At 35.1% G+C, this 15,597-nt stretch overlaps 1 protein-coding gene and 1 long non-coding RNA gene across 7 annotated transcripts; one reads left to right on the top strand and one right to left on the bottom strand.

Annotated features, from left to right (window-relative positions):
• The first annotated feature begins 1,353 nt into the window (after positions 1-1,353).
• Positions 1,354-12,634, top strand: LOC310732051 (NLR family CARD domain-containing protein 3-like). Of its 6 annotated transcripts, none has more exons than XM_083552258.1 (11): positions 1,355-1,452; positions 2,348-2,519; positions 2,641-2,745; positions 3,717-3,815; positions 3,951-3,996; positions 5,108-5,180; positions 6,626-8,420; positions 9,768-9,941; positions 10,325-10,498; positions 10,831-11,001; positions 12,341-12,634. In XM_083552258.1, the coding sequence occupies exons 2-11, from the start codon at positions 2,482-2,484 to the stop codon at positions 12,363-12,365; spliced, it is 2,700 nt and encodes an 899-aa protein (XP_083408384.1). In that variant the 5' UTR covers positions 1,355-1,452; positions 2,348-2,481; the 3' UTR covers positions 12,366-12,634. The 6 variants fall into 6 exon arrangements, with proteins under 6 accessions (XP_083408388.1, XP_083408384.1, XP_083408386.1 ...); XM_083552260.1 differs by having other exon boundaries at positions 1,381-1,452; positions 2,461-2,519; XM_083552259.1 differs by having other exon boundaries at positions 1,388-1,452; positions 2,441-2,519.
• On the bottom strand, positions 5,588-6,246 carry LOC310732231. Its single transcript, XR_014535411.1, has 2 exons — positions 6,177-6,246; positions 5,588-6,145 (listed from the first exon to the last, which is right to left on the bottom strand). It is a non-coding gene; the product is annotated as an uncharacterized lncRNA (long non-coding RNA).
• Positions 12,635-15,597: the final 2,963 nt, after the last annotated feature.

Here is a 15,597-nt window from a genome sequence, read left to right as displayed (position 1 = left end):
ATCAATGGAATAGATAGATAGATAGATAGATAGATAGATAGATAGATAGATAGATAGATAGATAGATAGATAGATAGATAGATAGATAGATAGATAGATAGATAGAGTGCTGATCAGACAGACAGACAGACAGACAGACAGACAGACAGACAGACAGACAGACAGATAGATAGATAGATAGATAGATAGATAGATAGATAGATAGATAGATAGATAGATAGATAGATAGATAGATAGATAGATAGATAGAGTGCTGATCAGACAGACAGACAAACAGACAGACAGACAGATAGATAGATAGATAGATAGATAGATAGATAGATAGATAGATAGATAGATAGATAGATAGATAGATAGATAGATAGATAGAGTGCTGATCAGACAGACAGACAGACAGACAGACAGACAGACAGACAGACAGACAGACAGACAGACAGACAGACAGACAGATAGATAGATAGATAGATAGATAGATAGATAGATAGATAGAGTGCTGATCAGACAGACAGACAAACAGACAGATAGATAGATAGATAGATAGATAGATAGATAGATAGATAGATAGATAGATAGATAGATAGATAGATAGATAGATAGATAGATAGATAGATAGATAGAGTGCTGATCAGACAGACAGACAGACAGACAGACAGACAGACAGACAGACAGATAGATAGATAGATAGATAGATAGATAGATAGATAGATAGATAGATCCAACATATACAGTGGTGTGAAAAAGTGTTTGCCCCCTTCCAGATTTCTTTTTTTTTTTTTTTTTGCATGTTTTTACACTTTAATGTTTCAGATCATCAAACTAATGTAAATATTAGTAAAAGAGAACACAAGTGAAGGTTTTTATTATTCAGGGGTAAAAAAAAAAATCCAAAACTACATGGTACTGTGTGAAAAAGTGTTGCGCCTAAACCTGATAACTGCAATCGAGCGTTTGTAAATAACTTGCACTGCATCTGTTTCAGCGTGTGGAGAAATTCTGCTCCACTCATCTCTACAGAATTGTTGTAATTCAGCCACATTGGAGGATTTTTCAGCATGAACCATCTTTTTAAGGTTCCACAGCATCTCAATAGGATTCAGGTCAGGACTTTGACTAGGCCACTCCAAAGTCTTCATTTTGTTTTTCTTCAGCCATTCAGTTGTGGACCTGCTGGTGTGTTTTGGATCAGAACCCAAGTTCCCTTCAGCTTGAGGTCAGGAACAGATGGCTGGTCATTCTCATTCTCCTTCAGGATTTTTTAGTAAACAGCAGAATTCATAGTTCCATTTATTACAGCGAGTCTTCCAGGTCCTGGTCTTTTACTAATATTGAAATAAGTTTGGCGATTTAATCGTGTGCGCGCCTGCCTCGGCGTGTGCGCGCCTGCTCGTGTCCGCCTATTTGCGCGTGAGAAACCGAAAGTAGATGTTCGTGTTATTCAGAAGAATCCACCGAGTGAGTGATTTATTCTGTTTTTATCTGTAAAGTTGTGGATATTAATGTCGGAGTCTTTGCCTCATTGAACTGTTATTTTGTGCCTCAGTGAATCTTTTTAACAGAAATCCTTTTTAACACTTTATAAAAGTGTTTCTTTTGTTGTATTGTGTAGATGTTTTCCAACACAATGTGTGTGTTTGTGTGTAGTGTATATACACTATACACACACTCTGATGTTTTTATTCTCATGATGAAGAAATTGTTTTTTTCTTTACAAAATCCTTTTATTAAATGAGTGAAAATGATTATTAAATACATAATAATAAAATGAGAATGTTTTCAGGAAGTTATAACAAAGAAATGGGGAATTGTAACTTCCTGAATAATCAGGTGTTAAAACGTATTAAACTGGAATTTCCGGTTTAACAGTGTTGTGTACTATTTATATTTACCTGTCAACTATACTGATTATAACTTACAGTAACAAGAACTAAACAATCAGAATATCTACTTCACCTGTAAATATTCAGTATGAAGAACTCTTACTGTTAAAATTTCAATAATTTAATAACGATTTCAAATCCTGGTACAAAAAAACTCAATATTCTGATGACAGAATAAAATAAAATAACAATGTAAAAAAAATTATTTAAAAAAATCAAGGAATAAAAATTATTCGAATTTTAGGAAAAGAAAATAAGATCACAAATAATTTTATAGAACAAAAGAAAAATGTTTTCAGAATAAAACATTCATTAATCTGGAACACTGGTGTGTAATGATGACTGATTGATCAGTGGGAACAATGGATTATTGTTGAATCAAACATAATCAGCAAACAATGATTCTTCTGAAGATCTCCTGAATTGTCTGTAGATCCTGTGGGAAGTCTCCTGATATAAACTCTTCACAGAATTCCTGAAGGTCCAAAAGAAAGTGTTTGCTCGGTGAATAAGACCTTTTGGAAGAACTTTATCATTTATTGAGTATGATGGTGTGATTTCAGACCTGTGTTTATTCTCGAAGGCACATTAAAGACCCCTGAAAATGAGTTCTCCTGAAGACAATGAAGATAAAGATAAGAGGTGAGATGTTTAAAATATTGTGTGTATGATGTGACAAACCTTTTCACGATACAGATACGTCATAGTCTCATAGTAAACCTACAGAAAAGCACTATTCCATGACCAAAACACGTCTTTGCAGATATCAGACTGAAAGATCTGAACCACCTGAACCCAGTGTTTTGTCTATGAAGAGCGACATGTCAATGGGAACACCAATAATGCTACAGCAGGAAGAGACAGAAAGGTAATAATTTAACATGCCAATCCCATCATTTTGTGTACTTTGTGTGCGTGTGATTTGCTAATAAAATGCACTTTTGTTTTTAATTCAGCGTCAAAAACTTTCATCCAAAACGTTACACCACCGTGTTGATGTATAGGGAAAGTTTCTGCTTTTTAGAATCAGGTTTCTCACCCGCTAAGATTCTTATTAACTGCATCTGGATCGTCCTTCTTGGGTTGCCAGATTTCCATTGAACATAAACATCTAAGCGGGGTTTTTCACAAGGGTCTAGACCACCTTTCATCATCAACATTCACTCAACTTTCATACTGTTCCGCTCAAATTTGACTTGTTTTGACGTTAGACAGCAATAAAAAATACCCTAAATGTCATGATTTTCGCCTGAAATTGGATTATTTTCCTAAAGTGACCCAAAATACACAATATTTTAAAATATTATACTTTTGTACAGGAGCTACATTTTGTGAACATTAAAGCTGTTCATATCTATTAAAATGAAGTTTAGATTTACCAGTGTGTGTTTAATCCAGAAAAATGGTAGTAATCTTGAAACTGTGGAACTGTACATGCCATGTATGTGTGTATTTTATTATGGGGCAGAGGTGATCCAAAACCGAGTGGTGAAAAAACCTCTCATGATTAATCATCCATTTATTAATGTCAGATAGAGTATTTATACATTTTAAAAAGATCTGTAGTTCATAATTTGTTAAAGACACTTATTATAAGGGTTATAATATAAACCTACACTGCTGCCCAGTGTAATATGATAAACTATACACACTTTATACTATATAAATTTAAATACAGTAAAATAATATATTATATGAATGAGAAGATCGCAGGCATGAATGAATCTAATGAGACTGAAAATTCAGAACATTTTTATTTTATAAAACATTGGTGGTCTTTGGACTTATATGATTAATAATATATATAATTTCACTAATTGAACTGGTTTATATGTTTAGTTTTTCTGATGAAAAGATCTCAAAGCCACCTGAATTCAGCTCTCAGTCTAGTGTCGGGTCAATGGGTGAACCAATACGGTTTCAGGAAAAAGAAATAAGGTAAGGATTTTTGTGTTTGTGCATATTTACTGTATGATTTACTGCAATCATTTAACCCAGTTCGTTACATGTAAAAGAATAAAAAATGTACTTCATCACAACAACAAACTCGTTCTTTTATTCCATACTCAACAGTAGAAACAATCCCTCTGTGGTGCATGATGCTGATTCCCAGGTTCAGGTGAGTACAGAATTTCAGAACAGGTCAGATCTCTATGTTCAGATGACTCTATGATGGTCAGTGTATCAGGGATGGACATGAGTTTCTATTGTTTCCACATGTGTCCTAGTAGCTCTGTTTTCCCCACTCTGTGTCAGTCTGGTTCTTGTTCAGGGATGTTGTATGTTCAGTTTTCCAAGTTTCTTTTTTTTTTTTTAGTGTGTTGCCTGTTTCTAGATTTTTCCAGTCCTTTTTTTGTTGTTTTTTTGCCTTGATATGAACCCTCTATTTGGAGTGTTTTTCCCAAGAGAGACTTTAAAAAAATAATTTTTTCATTTTGAATTGTGGACTTTTTGGACCGTAATTCTGTATTTTTGGGACCTGATTTTTTAGGTGGTTTTTTTTTAGTTTTTTGGACTTTTTGGACATCTAAAATAAAACTATGGATTCTATATTGGTTCCTGGGTGTCTGAACATGGGTTTCACATCTGCATTTGTCAGAATGCTAGATTGCTGCCTCTCATGCAATCGACCCCAGTCTGAGCAGTACCAGGACCTGGTTAACAACTTTGTGGAGTCATGCAGGAAGAAGCATCTGTTTCTCAATGTGACCAAGAGACAGTGGAAAAAGAAGCACAATCAGCACTTTTCCCCCGTGTGAGTCAAGATGTTAAGCAGTTGACACTTGCAAATACCTTGAAGTTCTCCACCAAATCCTAGACTAGAAGGTTCCACTGGGATGTCATATATATGTTAAAGGGAGGAGTCTTTTTCTGAGCAAGTTCATGTTCTGGAGTGTTTGCTGTAGGATTTTTGTAGTCTGTAGTAGACAGTGTGCTGCAGCATGCTGGGGGATAAACTCAACAAAAAATCAACAATCTGCTCAAGATGTCTGGATTGTCTTTAGGCTGCACACTGGACAGTGGTGGTAGTGGAAAAGAGCATTTAATAAACTCATTGCCATTCTGGACAATAAACAGCATCACCTCATGTCCATATTTTTTGAAAGTGAAAGTATTTTTGCTGTATTTAATTTTAAATGCCAGAGAGGTTTTAATGAGTTCACACCTATAACACCTAAATACTTACTAATATGTCTTTATTAATGTATAAAACCTTTATAAAATTTTAGCCAACGAGACGGGAAATTCCAGCAGTCAATGTTAAAGTGATGAAGGACATGCACCCGCAGAGCAGCACCAAAGGTGAGGTACAGGACTTCATACACGTGCAGAGAAAAATACAACATTATATACAGTTTGTAGAAGTGGTGGACGAAGTACACAAACCATGTAGTTGAGTTAAAGTAGAGACATGCTGGAAAATATTCCTCCAGTAAAAGTAAAAGTGTCCCTTTAAACTTTTACTCAAATAAAATACAAAAGTTTTTGCCTTCAAATGTACTTAAGTATATAAAGTGATTTATTATAACTATAATGTTCCAATTATCATTTTTATCACAAGATTCTTCACTTAATCACCTCAGTTTCTGTGTAAAGACTCGAATGTGACTCTCAGCACACTGATCTATTAATAGAATGATATTAATGACTCAAACACTGATTGATTTCTATTACAATCATCATGAACACAAAACCTTCTTTTTTAACTATTTTAATAAAAACGTGTTAATGAGGTCACGTGTGTTGTGGCGAGTTCGAGTCTGGAGTTTCTTCATCATTTATTCCTCTCTAAATGTTCTGCTTGATGTTGAACTGATGCTGAACTGTATGTTGGTGATCAGTAGATGCACCGAGCGTCGATCAGAACACGTGTAAAACAGAGCGTGCGCTCGATCCTGATTGGTGACTCGCTGCGTGTTTCACCAGTTACATTTTTATCCTCGTCAATAAAAATAAACGACTGATTTCACTACATGGAATCGAGTATAAAGTGAGAGATTTTAAATGTAGTGAAGTTACAGTAAAAATCTCTTCAAATGGAAACACTTCAGTGAAGTATTGAAAAGATAAAAGCGACTTTCAGTACAGACCAAAAGTTTGGACACACCTTCTCAATCAAAGAGTTTTCTTTATTTTCATGACTATGAAAATTGTAGATTCACACTGAAGGCATCAAAACTATGAATTAACACATGTGGAATTATATATGGAATTATATACATAACAAAAAAGTGTGAAACAACTGAAAATATGTCATATTGTAGGTTCTTCAAAGTAGCCACCTTTTGCTTAGATTACTGCTTTGCACACTCTTGGCATTCTCTTGATGGCTACTTTGAAGAACCTACAATATGACATATTTTCAGTTCACTTTTTTGTTATGTATATAATTCCATATATAATTCCACATGTGTTCATTCATAGTTTTGATGCCTTCAGTGTGAATCTACAATTTTCATAGTCAAGAAAATAAAGAAAACTCTGTGAATGAGAAGGTGTGTCCAAACTTTTGGTCTGTACTGTATATACAGTAACCAATTACATTTACTTCATTACTGCTCACTACTGATTTGTAGATTCTGTTTACTAATGATATTATATTTATATTTGCAATTTTCTATCATCTAGCAAAAATGATAACTTAAAAATTGTACATGTTAATAATTCATGTTAATGATGGTAATATATGTTAATATATTTTGTTATTTCTTATATAATATACTTTTGTATTGCTTCATTGTCATCAGAACCAGATCCATCATTGAGGAAAGCATTTAAATCCAATCTGCAGAAGAAATTTCAGATGATTAATGAAGGAGTACAAATGATTGGGAACAGAAGACTTTTAAATGAAATTTACACACAACTTTATATCACATATTGGATTGGTGAACACATCAATAAAGGACATGAGATCAGATGTATTGAAAAGGCATACAGGGAAGTAGTAACAGAGGAGTCCATCAACTGTAATGATATCTTTAAAGCCTTACCTGGAGATGAGAGGCCTATCAGAACCCTGCTAACAGAAGGAATTGCTGGAATTGGGAAAACAGTGTCTGTGCAGAAGTTTGTTCTGGACTGGACTGAAGGAAAAGCAAATCAGGATTTGGACTTCATTTTTCCTTTTAACTTTAGAGAGTTAAATTTTCAGAAGAAAAAATGTTTTAGTTTGTTGGAGCTTCTCAATTTTTATTTCCCAGAAACCAAAAACCAAATCATGGACTTTCATCATTACAGAATCATGTTTATCTTTGATGGACTGGATGAGTCTCGCTTTACTCTCGATTTCCTCAACAGCAAAGTGTTGACTGATCCCACAGCGTCAGCTTCATTAGACGTACTGCTAACAAATCTTATTAATGGGAATCTGCTTCCATCTGTGTTCCTCTGGATAACATCTCGGCCGGCAGCATCCAGTGAGATTCCTCCTGTTTGTATTCACAGAGTAACAGAGGTACGAGGATTCTCTGACCCTCAGAAAGATGAGTACTTCAGAAAAAGAGTCAGTGATCAGGACCTGGCTAATAAAATCATCACACATCTGAAATCATCTCGAAGTCTTTACATCATGTGCCACATGCCAGTCTTCTGTTGGATTGCAGCGACTGTTCTCGAGGGAATGTTTAGTGAACCAGAAACCGGAGAGGTCCCCAAGACCCTGACTCAAATGTTCACACACTTCCTGATCTTACAGATCAAACGTGGATGCCTGAAGTACAAAAAACAAGAAATAGATCCTGGACAGGTTACAGATATTGTAGTTAAACTGGGGAAGCTGGCATTCCAGCAGCTGGAGAAAAGAAACCTGATCTTCTACCAGGAGGACCTCTTGAAGTGTGGAATTGATGTAAGAGAGGCTACAGTGTACTCAGGGGTTTGCACTCAGATCTTTATCGAGGAAGTGTCTTCACATCTGGGGAAAGTGTACAGCTTTGTACATCTGAGTGTTCAGGAGCATCTTGCTGCTGTGTTTGTCTTTCTCTCATGTGTCAATGGAAATCTCTCAAAACAAGAAGATACTAAAATCTTTGACCTCTCCAGCACAGCAACACTATTGGACCTTCTAAAGGCAGCAGTAGACAAGGCTTTCCAGAGTAAGACTGGACACCTGGACCTTTTCCTCCGCTTCCTTATGGGTCTCTCACTGGAGTCCAATTCAGTTCTCCTACAAGCCCATCTTACAGAGACAAGACGCAGATATCTGAGAAACCATGCTGCTGCCACAAACAAGGAAATAACTACATACATCAAGGAGAAGATTAGGAAAAATCCATCAGAATGCCAATCCATTAATCTCTTCCATTGTCTGAATGAACTGAATGACAAGTCTCTAATGCAGGAAGTTCAAACTTTTGTGAGTAATACAGAAAATAATTGCCTTCATGGAGTCCATCTTTCTCCAGTTCAGTGGTCTGCTTTGAATTTCCTGTTGCTGAACTCGGATGAGAAGTTGGATGTGTTTAATCTACATAAATATGCAGCATCAGAATATTGTTTTATAAATCTGTGCCCAGCTGTCTCATTTTACAGAAAAGCTGTGTAAGTTTTTCTCATCTACCTGTAAATCAAAACTCACTAAGATCATTTAAACCATTTATGATTCCCCAAAATGTACATAATTATTACTGCAGTAACTCATGTTTTAAGGTTAAGCTGCATGCATGATTTGTGTCAAACAATGAAGCAATGAAGGGAGATATGATCTTATATGATATATATTTATATGAGTATATATTAGGGCTGTCAGAATGAACACGTTAATAACACGTTAATGCAAATGCAACGTACATTTCTGTTTGGCTATTTTTATTAAAAATATAAATAAATATAAAAGAGCCGAAATGAAAACCAACACATTTATTCAAGACGTCCTTTATTTGCTCAGATATAAAAATAAATAAATAAACTCTACCAAAATAGAATTTTTTAATCAATAAAAATTAGTTTTATTGATGCGCCAAGCCACAAATCAGCACCCAAATCCGCCATGATGCGCACAATGAACCCTCTGGGGGTCGACAAACGCGTCGGGACGTTTTGTTGCATTTTTTCCTCAAAACACTGAAACGAACTTAAATTGCTGCTTTTTTGATCATACAGATAAGAGAAATACATCATTCGATTCTGTAAAGCGTCTAATTTTATTTATATAAGTAGACCCTTTATATTTTTGTCATCTCTCTCCACAGAGGCATCGATAAAACAACCAGAATCTCACTGAATATTTGCTTTACAGACATAATAAATATATATATATATATATATATATATATATATATATATATATATATATATATATATATATATATATATAAAGCTCAAAATTTCTTCTTTTTAACCCTTTAAGATCTAAAACAAATATTCTCTAATTCTATTATCCGTATAAAAGTTTGCAGAGGTACAGTTTCTCCGGTATCACCTCATTAACCGTCCGTGTGGAAACATAGCAAAAGTTCAGTTTGGTGTGGTGATGATTTACGTCATTTAAAACACTATAATTACTTTAAACATTTATACGAGTATTTTTACGAGCTGCCTGTCATCTGAAAATGTAAACAGTAATGTAAAACTTGAACAACTGGCATAATAGAAATAATGGGAACCTGTGTTTTTTCTATGTTCTTTTTTCTATCTGTTTAATAGACATGCTCTAAGTTTAGGGTGGTTGTAGTGCTAATAAACATACATTTGCATAAAGCATCTATATTTGTCCATCATCATGTTGAATAGAGTATTAAAAAGTATTTTATTTAAGTATTGATTAAAGGTACATTTAGAACAGATAAAAATGTGCGATTAATTAATTTAATCGATTAACAGCACTAATATAAATGTTTTCAAATTGCATTTTAATTTTAAAGCTGTTTTTTTATTTTTTTGCTACAGGCTGCGTGGTAGTAATCTCACAGAGAAAAGTTGTAAAACTTTGGCAAAAGCTCTCTGCTCACCCTGTTCATGTCTGAAAGAGCTGGACCTGCGTGATAATAAACTTAAAGACTCTGGAGTTGAACTGCTTGCTCCTGTGTTGAACAGTCCACACTGTAAACTGGAGATCCTAAGGTAAGAGAATAAAATAATTCTCTTATAGTGTAAATCAAATCAAACACTAAGTGACAAAAGAAGAAGAATTTACACTAAAAGTAGTGGAAGAAAAAGGTGTTAACAGGTTGTGGACTTGATTCTCTCATGAGGAATGTACTTCTGCATATTGTACTTTATATGTGGTAAAAGAATTTGGCTTGTGAGACAATGGGAAGACAGGACGCAGGCATGGAAGACAAAAAAAATTATTTTCTGTCCAATTTTTACATACTTTATTTCACTTTTCAGTGGGTTTTTTTTCAACAGGAACATCCATCCACACCTGACCATTTCCACACTTCCACAAATACATTGTTTGGGATAAACAGATACAGTAGTCTAAAAACCTATTTTTCTTCCAGACTTGGTAACTGTGATCTCACAGAGAAAAGCTGTGGATTTCTTGCTCCAGTTCTTACCTCAAAGTCTAAACCTCTGAAAGAACTGTGCCTCAGCTACAATAAACTCCAGGATTCAGGTGTGAAGAAGCTCTGTGAGGCCCTGCAGAGTCCCGGCTGTAAACTACAGACACTGAGGTAAGGTTGCTCTGTCACATCAAAACAAAGCCAGACGTCTGGGGAGAAATAAAGCAGGACAGAAACTGTAAACTGGAGATATAACTGTAATATTAGTACATTACACAGGAAGGTGGATCTCATCTGATTTCAGCTCTGATATCAAACCCCTTTTGCCTCAGAGATCAGGGAAGGATTAAAATAAAGAACCCTGGAATGAAATGAATCTCTGATTTCTTAAACAACGAACTTTATACACTGGAGATATTGTTAGTTTTTAAAGATTTTAGTGTTTTGGACCATAATTCTGCAGCAGACATGTGATTTGAAGTCATTGTTATTTTCTCTTGTAGGTTGCGTGACTGTCACATTACTGAGGAAGGCTGTCCTGCTCTCACTGGAGCTCTGAGGACAAATGTCCACCTGAGAGAGCTCGATCTGAGCGCTAATGATTTAAAAGAGGAAGGAGTGAAGCTGCTCACTGATATACAGAAGGATGAAAACTGCAAGCTGGAGAAGTTGGTGTGAGTTTTATATATTAACAATATAAACTGAAAAATGGAAATAACTGGAAATAACATTTCCTAAACAGCATATTAATGATTGATGATAATCAGCACCATGCTGGTACGATGTGCCTCAGAACAACAGAGAAGTTACTGTTACCATCCTGAAGTTTATTCATTTTCTCCATTTATATTTACTTTCTGGTTTTTACTTATGTTACAGCAGCTATAAACAGATTCCTCACTTTTTTTCTTTTACAAAGCCCTGGCACTGGAGTATATGAAGTATGTCCTTTCATTAATGTGAAAAATGTCCTTACAAAAAGATTCTCCATCTTAATGATTACACACATTTTTCAAAGTGTGTTTTTAAGATCCACATTCCTGCGTGTTAAAGATTCTTCCTCTCATCTTGAGCTTTGTGTGCAGCTTCTCAGCCCTCTGACACGCCTCAGTGGTTTTCCGCTGTGTTTTAACAGTCACGTGTGTTTCTGTTTTGGTTTGTGTCGTATGACTAAGCGTTTTTTTGTTCAGCCTTTCAATCTTCTTGTTTTTATCTGGTTTTGTTTCTGCTTTCACGTCTTTACTCATTTATGTTGCTTACCCAAACTTTTATATTTATAATTCTACCTGATCATTTGGATTTGTCCTGCAGTTTTTTTTTTTAGTTTTTTTTTCTACCTGCACTTGCATCTGCCTGTCATAGTATTACATGACCGAATACTTCTTATTCATATGACATCACTGCCAGCTCGGACCTCAGCCCAGTTCCCACAATGTACCCTCAAGTATCCCCTGGAACCTTTTGATAGCTTCTTTGTGTATCCAGAGTGCCAACCCACCACAACAAGCTCCAGACTGAGGCTGACAGAGTGACCACCCCTACAGAGCTCACTATAGAGGCTGACATGGCAGTCTTCACAACCAAGCTCCTGCTTGGGACTGTTGGGGTGGTCTTCCCTAAAAAGCTGCTTCCTAAAGGTGATAACGTGGCCCTCTATGCGAAAGCTCAGAGGACAATTGGGAAGTCTTTAATCCAGAGGCCCTTCGTGAGGCTGAGAGCATCCAAGCTCATGTTTTAACATGATGAGGAGGTTTAATGTGCCAAGCTCCAAACAGAAGTTGATGAGGTGCCTCCACCCTGCTACCAGACTCCAGCAAGCTGCAGGATTGCCTTCCTCTGGACCCAGGGATTGATGTGGATCTTTTTTCCACAGTGCTGAACTGCTAGGAGTGGATATGATTTTAACTTCAAAGAAGCTGTTATAGAAAATAAACAACCTTCTGACCAATCACAGTACAGGATTTGTCAGTAACTCATATTGATGTCTAATAATTCTCTCTAATTGTGTTACAGGCTCGGGGAGATTCACACGATCTGAGTCAGGGCTTTAAAAAAGGCAGAGAAATAATTCAGTCCTGGGGAATAATAAAGTCTCTGAACAAAAAAGGCACAACAAATAAATTCACTCGAACACAAAGACCTTCCAAAGACTTGGGTATAAAATAAACAGAAGATTATTTGTCCACAGACTCCAGGACGATATAACAGAAGCCAAATAAACTCAAAGTGAATCCTGTACAGGGAGAAACACAAGAGACGACAGGAAGCTGCTGATACAAACTCGAAATAGCAGCAAAAACAAGGAAACTCGAGAAGGAGACACTGGAAAAACACCAAACTCAAGATAAAGAAACACAAACACATCAAAATAATACAAACAAATAAACATAAACAACAAGTAAACAATAAGGTTATTAAATCACAAATCAAAAATAATAAAGGGCCTATTAGTGAACTTGCTTGCAGCAGGTTCACATCATTTATCAGGATATGTTTAAACAGGATTAAAACTTTTACATGTTGCATTGTAAATATTATATCCATTAACAAACATTTGCAAAATGTAAAACTAAATGTGAATTATTCTTAACAGAGACTGGGTCTTTAATTAAACACTTTCTGTTCATTAGTAGCAAAATAATATCCCGCTATGTTTTTCCAATCATGTGTATTTGTAAGATGTTTCCACGGAAAAAGAGGAAACATTTACTTTACTTTTTTCTGTTTTCTTTTTCTTTTCTTTTCTTTTTATTATATGGTTAATTTTACATTTGGATATCCACTGTTTAATTTATATCGTGGAATTTTGCTGTTATTTTATTTGAAATAATAAAATAATAATAAAAAAAGTGTAAAATGTGATTTACCCGGAAACAAACATTTTTTTTTAGGTGACATTTAATTCTGTAAAACTCGAGAAAAAACGGCGAGTTTATAGACTCAAATTTCCCTCTGTTTTTGTGTCACTGAGGACGACTTTCTGTGATGTATTTCATTAGGAAGTATTTTTGGTGCCTCCACCAAAGTTTTTCTTTCTGCCACCTGGTACCACAGACGCTTAATGTTTTTTTCCTCTTTTGTTATTGATTTGTTTAATATTCAAACACCATTACTCAACATTTAATCAGGAGATTTTATCCTTTTTTTTTATTTTTATTCGGTAAATTACTTATTATTATAAACCATCATCACTGGTGTGTATTATAATAGAACCCCAAACCCTTACTGTATATTTTCTGCCTTATTCTCTGATATAAAATAGGGGAAAAATTATTTTAGAGTTTCTGTTAGCATTTCTCATGATCTTCTGTTTCTGTTTCTATGGGAAACAGAGAAAAAGAGGAAAATACACACACACACACACACACACACACACACACACACACACACACACCATTTAAAAAAAATGGGTCTCCAAATATCTAAAAACCAACTCTGGGTTTCTCTCGAGGTTTCTTCCTTATGCCATCTTAGTGAGATTTTTTTTTTTTACAGACTTAGAGGGACATTGTCTATTGTTCAAAGCTCTTTACCAATAAAACTGAACTTTATACAGTAAAGACGTATAATGTAATGATTATGACTATGTGATCTTCTTTCCCCTTGAACACTCCCTCTTTATAAATGTACAGGAAGACATTGGCTTTGACAGTGTTTCTGTTTGATCATTTTTATTACAAATATAAATACATAAATAAATAACAATATAAAAGAGGCAAAATTAACACCTTCAGCACAACATACATTTATTCACGAGGTCCTTTCTTTACTTAGATATAAAATAAATTAATAAACTCCACCGAAATGTTTTTTTAATCGGTAAACATTTGTTTTATTTCTGCACCAAGTCTCAAATCCAACACCAAATCCACCATGATTCACACAATTAACCTTCTGGGTGGCGTTTTGTGGATTTTTCCCTCATAACAAACTTAAATTACTGTCTTTATTGTTCATACAGATAGAAACAATTCATCATTCCAATCTGTAAAATGTCTAATTTTATTTTTATTTACTTTTAATAACAACAAAACGCTGTGTTTTTGTAATATAAAGTGAACCGACAGGGGGCGCTCTCTGCCATGTCATCTCTCTTCACAAACACATCAATAAAACAACCTGAATCTCAGTGAATATTTACCTCAGAGACATAATAAATATATGTGTAGAAAACTCGACATGTCTTTTACATAAACCACATTCACATCGAATAAAAATATTGTCTGATCCTGTAATCGCTATGAAAGTTATTAGAGGTGCAGTTTCTCCGGTATCACCTCATTAACTGTCCGTGTGGAAACATAGCAAAGGTTCCGTTTGGTGTCCTGAAGATTTACGTCATTTAAACCATCATTATTATAATTTCTTTTTTCTTGTTTTTATGCTCTATGTGGAGTTTGGTTTCACTAATAATAAACATACATTTGCATAAAGCATCAAAATTTCTCCATGTCCATGTTGATTAGAATATTAAAAACATGAAGTATTAATATATGGTACATTTAGAACAGATAAAAATGTGCGATTAATTTGTGATTAAATATTTTAATCGTTTGACAGCCCTGATATTAATATGATGTGAGGTCCAGTTACCAGCATGACACTAAAACAGGTAGTAATAATCACTACTTTTAAAACATGAGTATCTGTACTTCTACTTAAATAAAGGATGTGTGGACTTTTGCTATCTATCTATCTATCTATCTATCTATCTATCTATCTATCTATCTATCTATCTATCTATCTATCTATCTATCTATCTATCTATCTATTCATCCATCTGCCTTCCTGCTTGTCTGTATTAACAGTTTTTTCTCTGTCTGTCTTTCTCTGTCTGTCTGTCTGTCTCTCTGTCTGTCTGTCTCTCTCTCTCTCTCTCTCTCTCTCTCTCTCTCTCTCTCTCTCTCTCTCTCTCTTACTGTCTGTCTGTCTGTCTGTCTGTCTGTCTGTCTGCCCGTCCGTCTGTCTGTCTGTCTGTCTATCTGTCCAACTATTAGGTAAACATCATCTACCCATTTTTTCTGTATGTTTTGTTTAAAAGGAAAAATAATTATTATATTTTTTAGTATTTCTAATGAAAATAAAGTCACTATTAGAAGTGGTATTTGAACCCAAACCTCCACGTGGAGACCAGAACACTCAGTTTCCTGGAAGGTATTAAACCTTAAGTCTGGAGCATTAGACCACTCGGCCCTCCTGATCTGTCACACACTTACTAAAAACTTTTATTCGGCTTCTCCCATTAGGGGGCGCCACAGCGGATCATCCGC

Source organism: Silurus aristotelis (assembly GCF_946808225.1).
Source record: "Silurus aristotelis genome assembly, chromosome: 10".
NCBI classification, from domain to species: domain Eukaryota; kingdom Metazoa; phylum Chordata; class Actinopteri; order Siluriformes; family Siluridae; genus Silurus; species Silurus aristotelis.
This window is presented reverse-complemented; position numbering and strand designations above follow the sequence as displayed.

Excerpts from the sequence above, each read along its gene's own strand:
- LOC310732051 (XM_083552258.1), top strand. The coding sequence starts at position 2,482 with ATGAGTTCTCCTGAAGACAATGAAGATAAAGATAAGAG. Across the intron at positions 2,746-3,716 it reads CAGCAGGAAGAGACAGAAAG|TTTTTCTGATGAAAAGATCT; the intron begins GTAATAATTTAA and ends TTATATGTTTAG. Across the intron at positions 3,816-3,950 it reads TTTCAGGAAAAAGAAATAAG|TAGAAACAATCCCTCTGTGG; the intron begins GTAAGGATTTTT and ends CATACTCAACAG.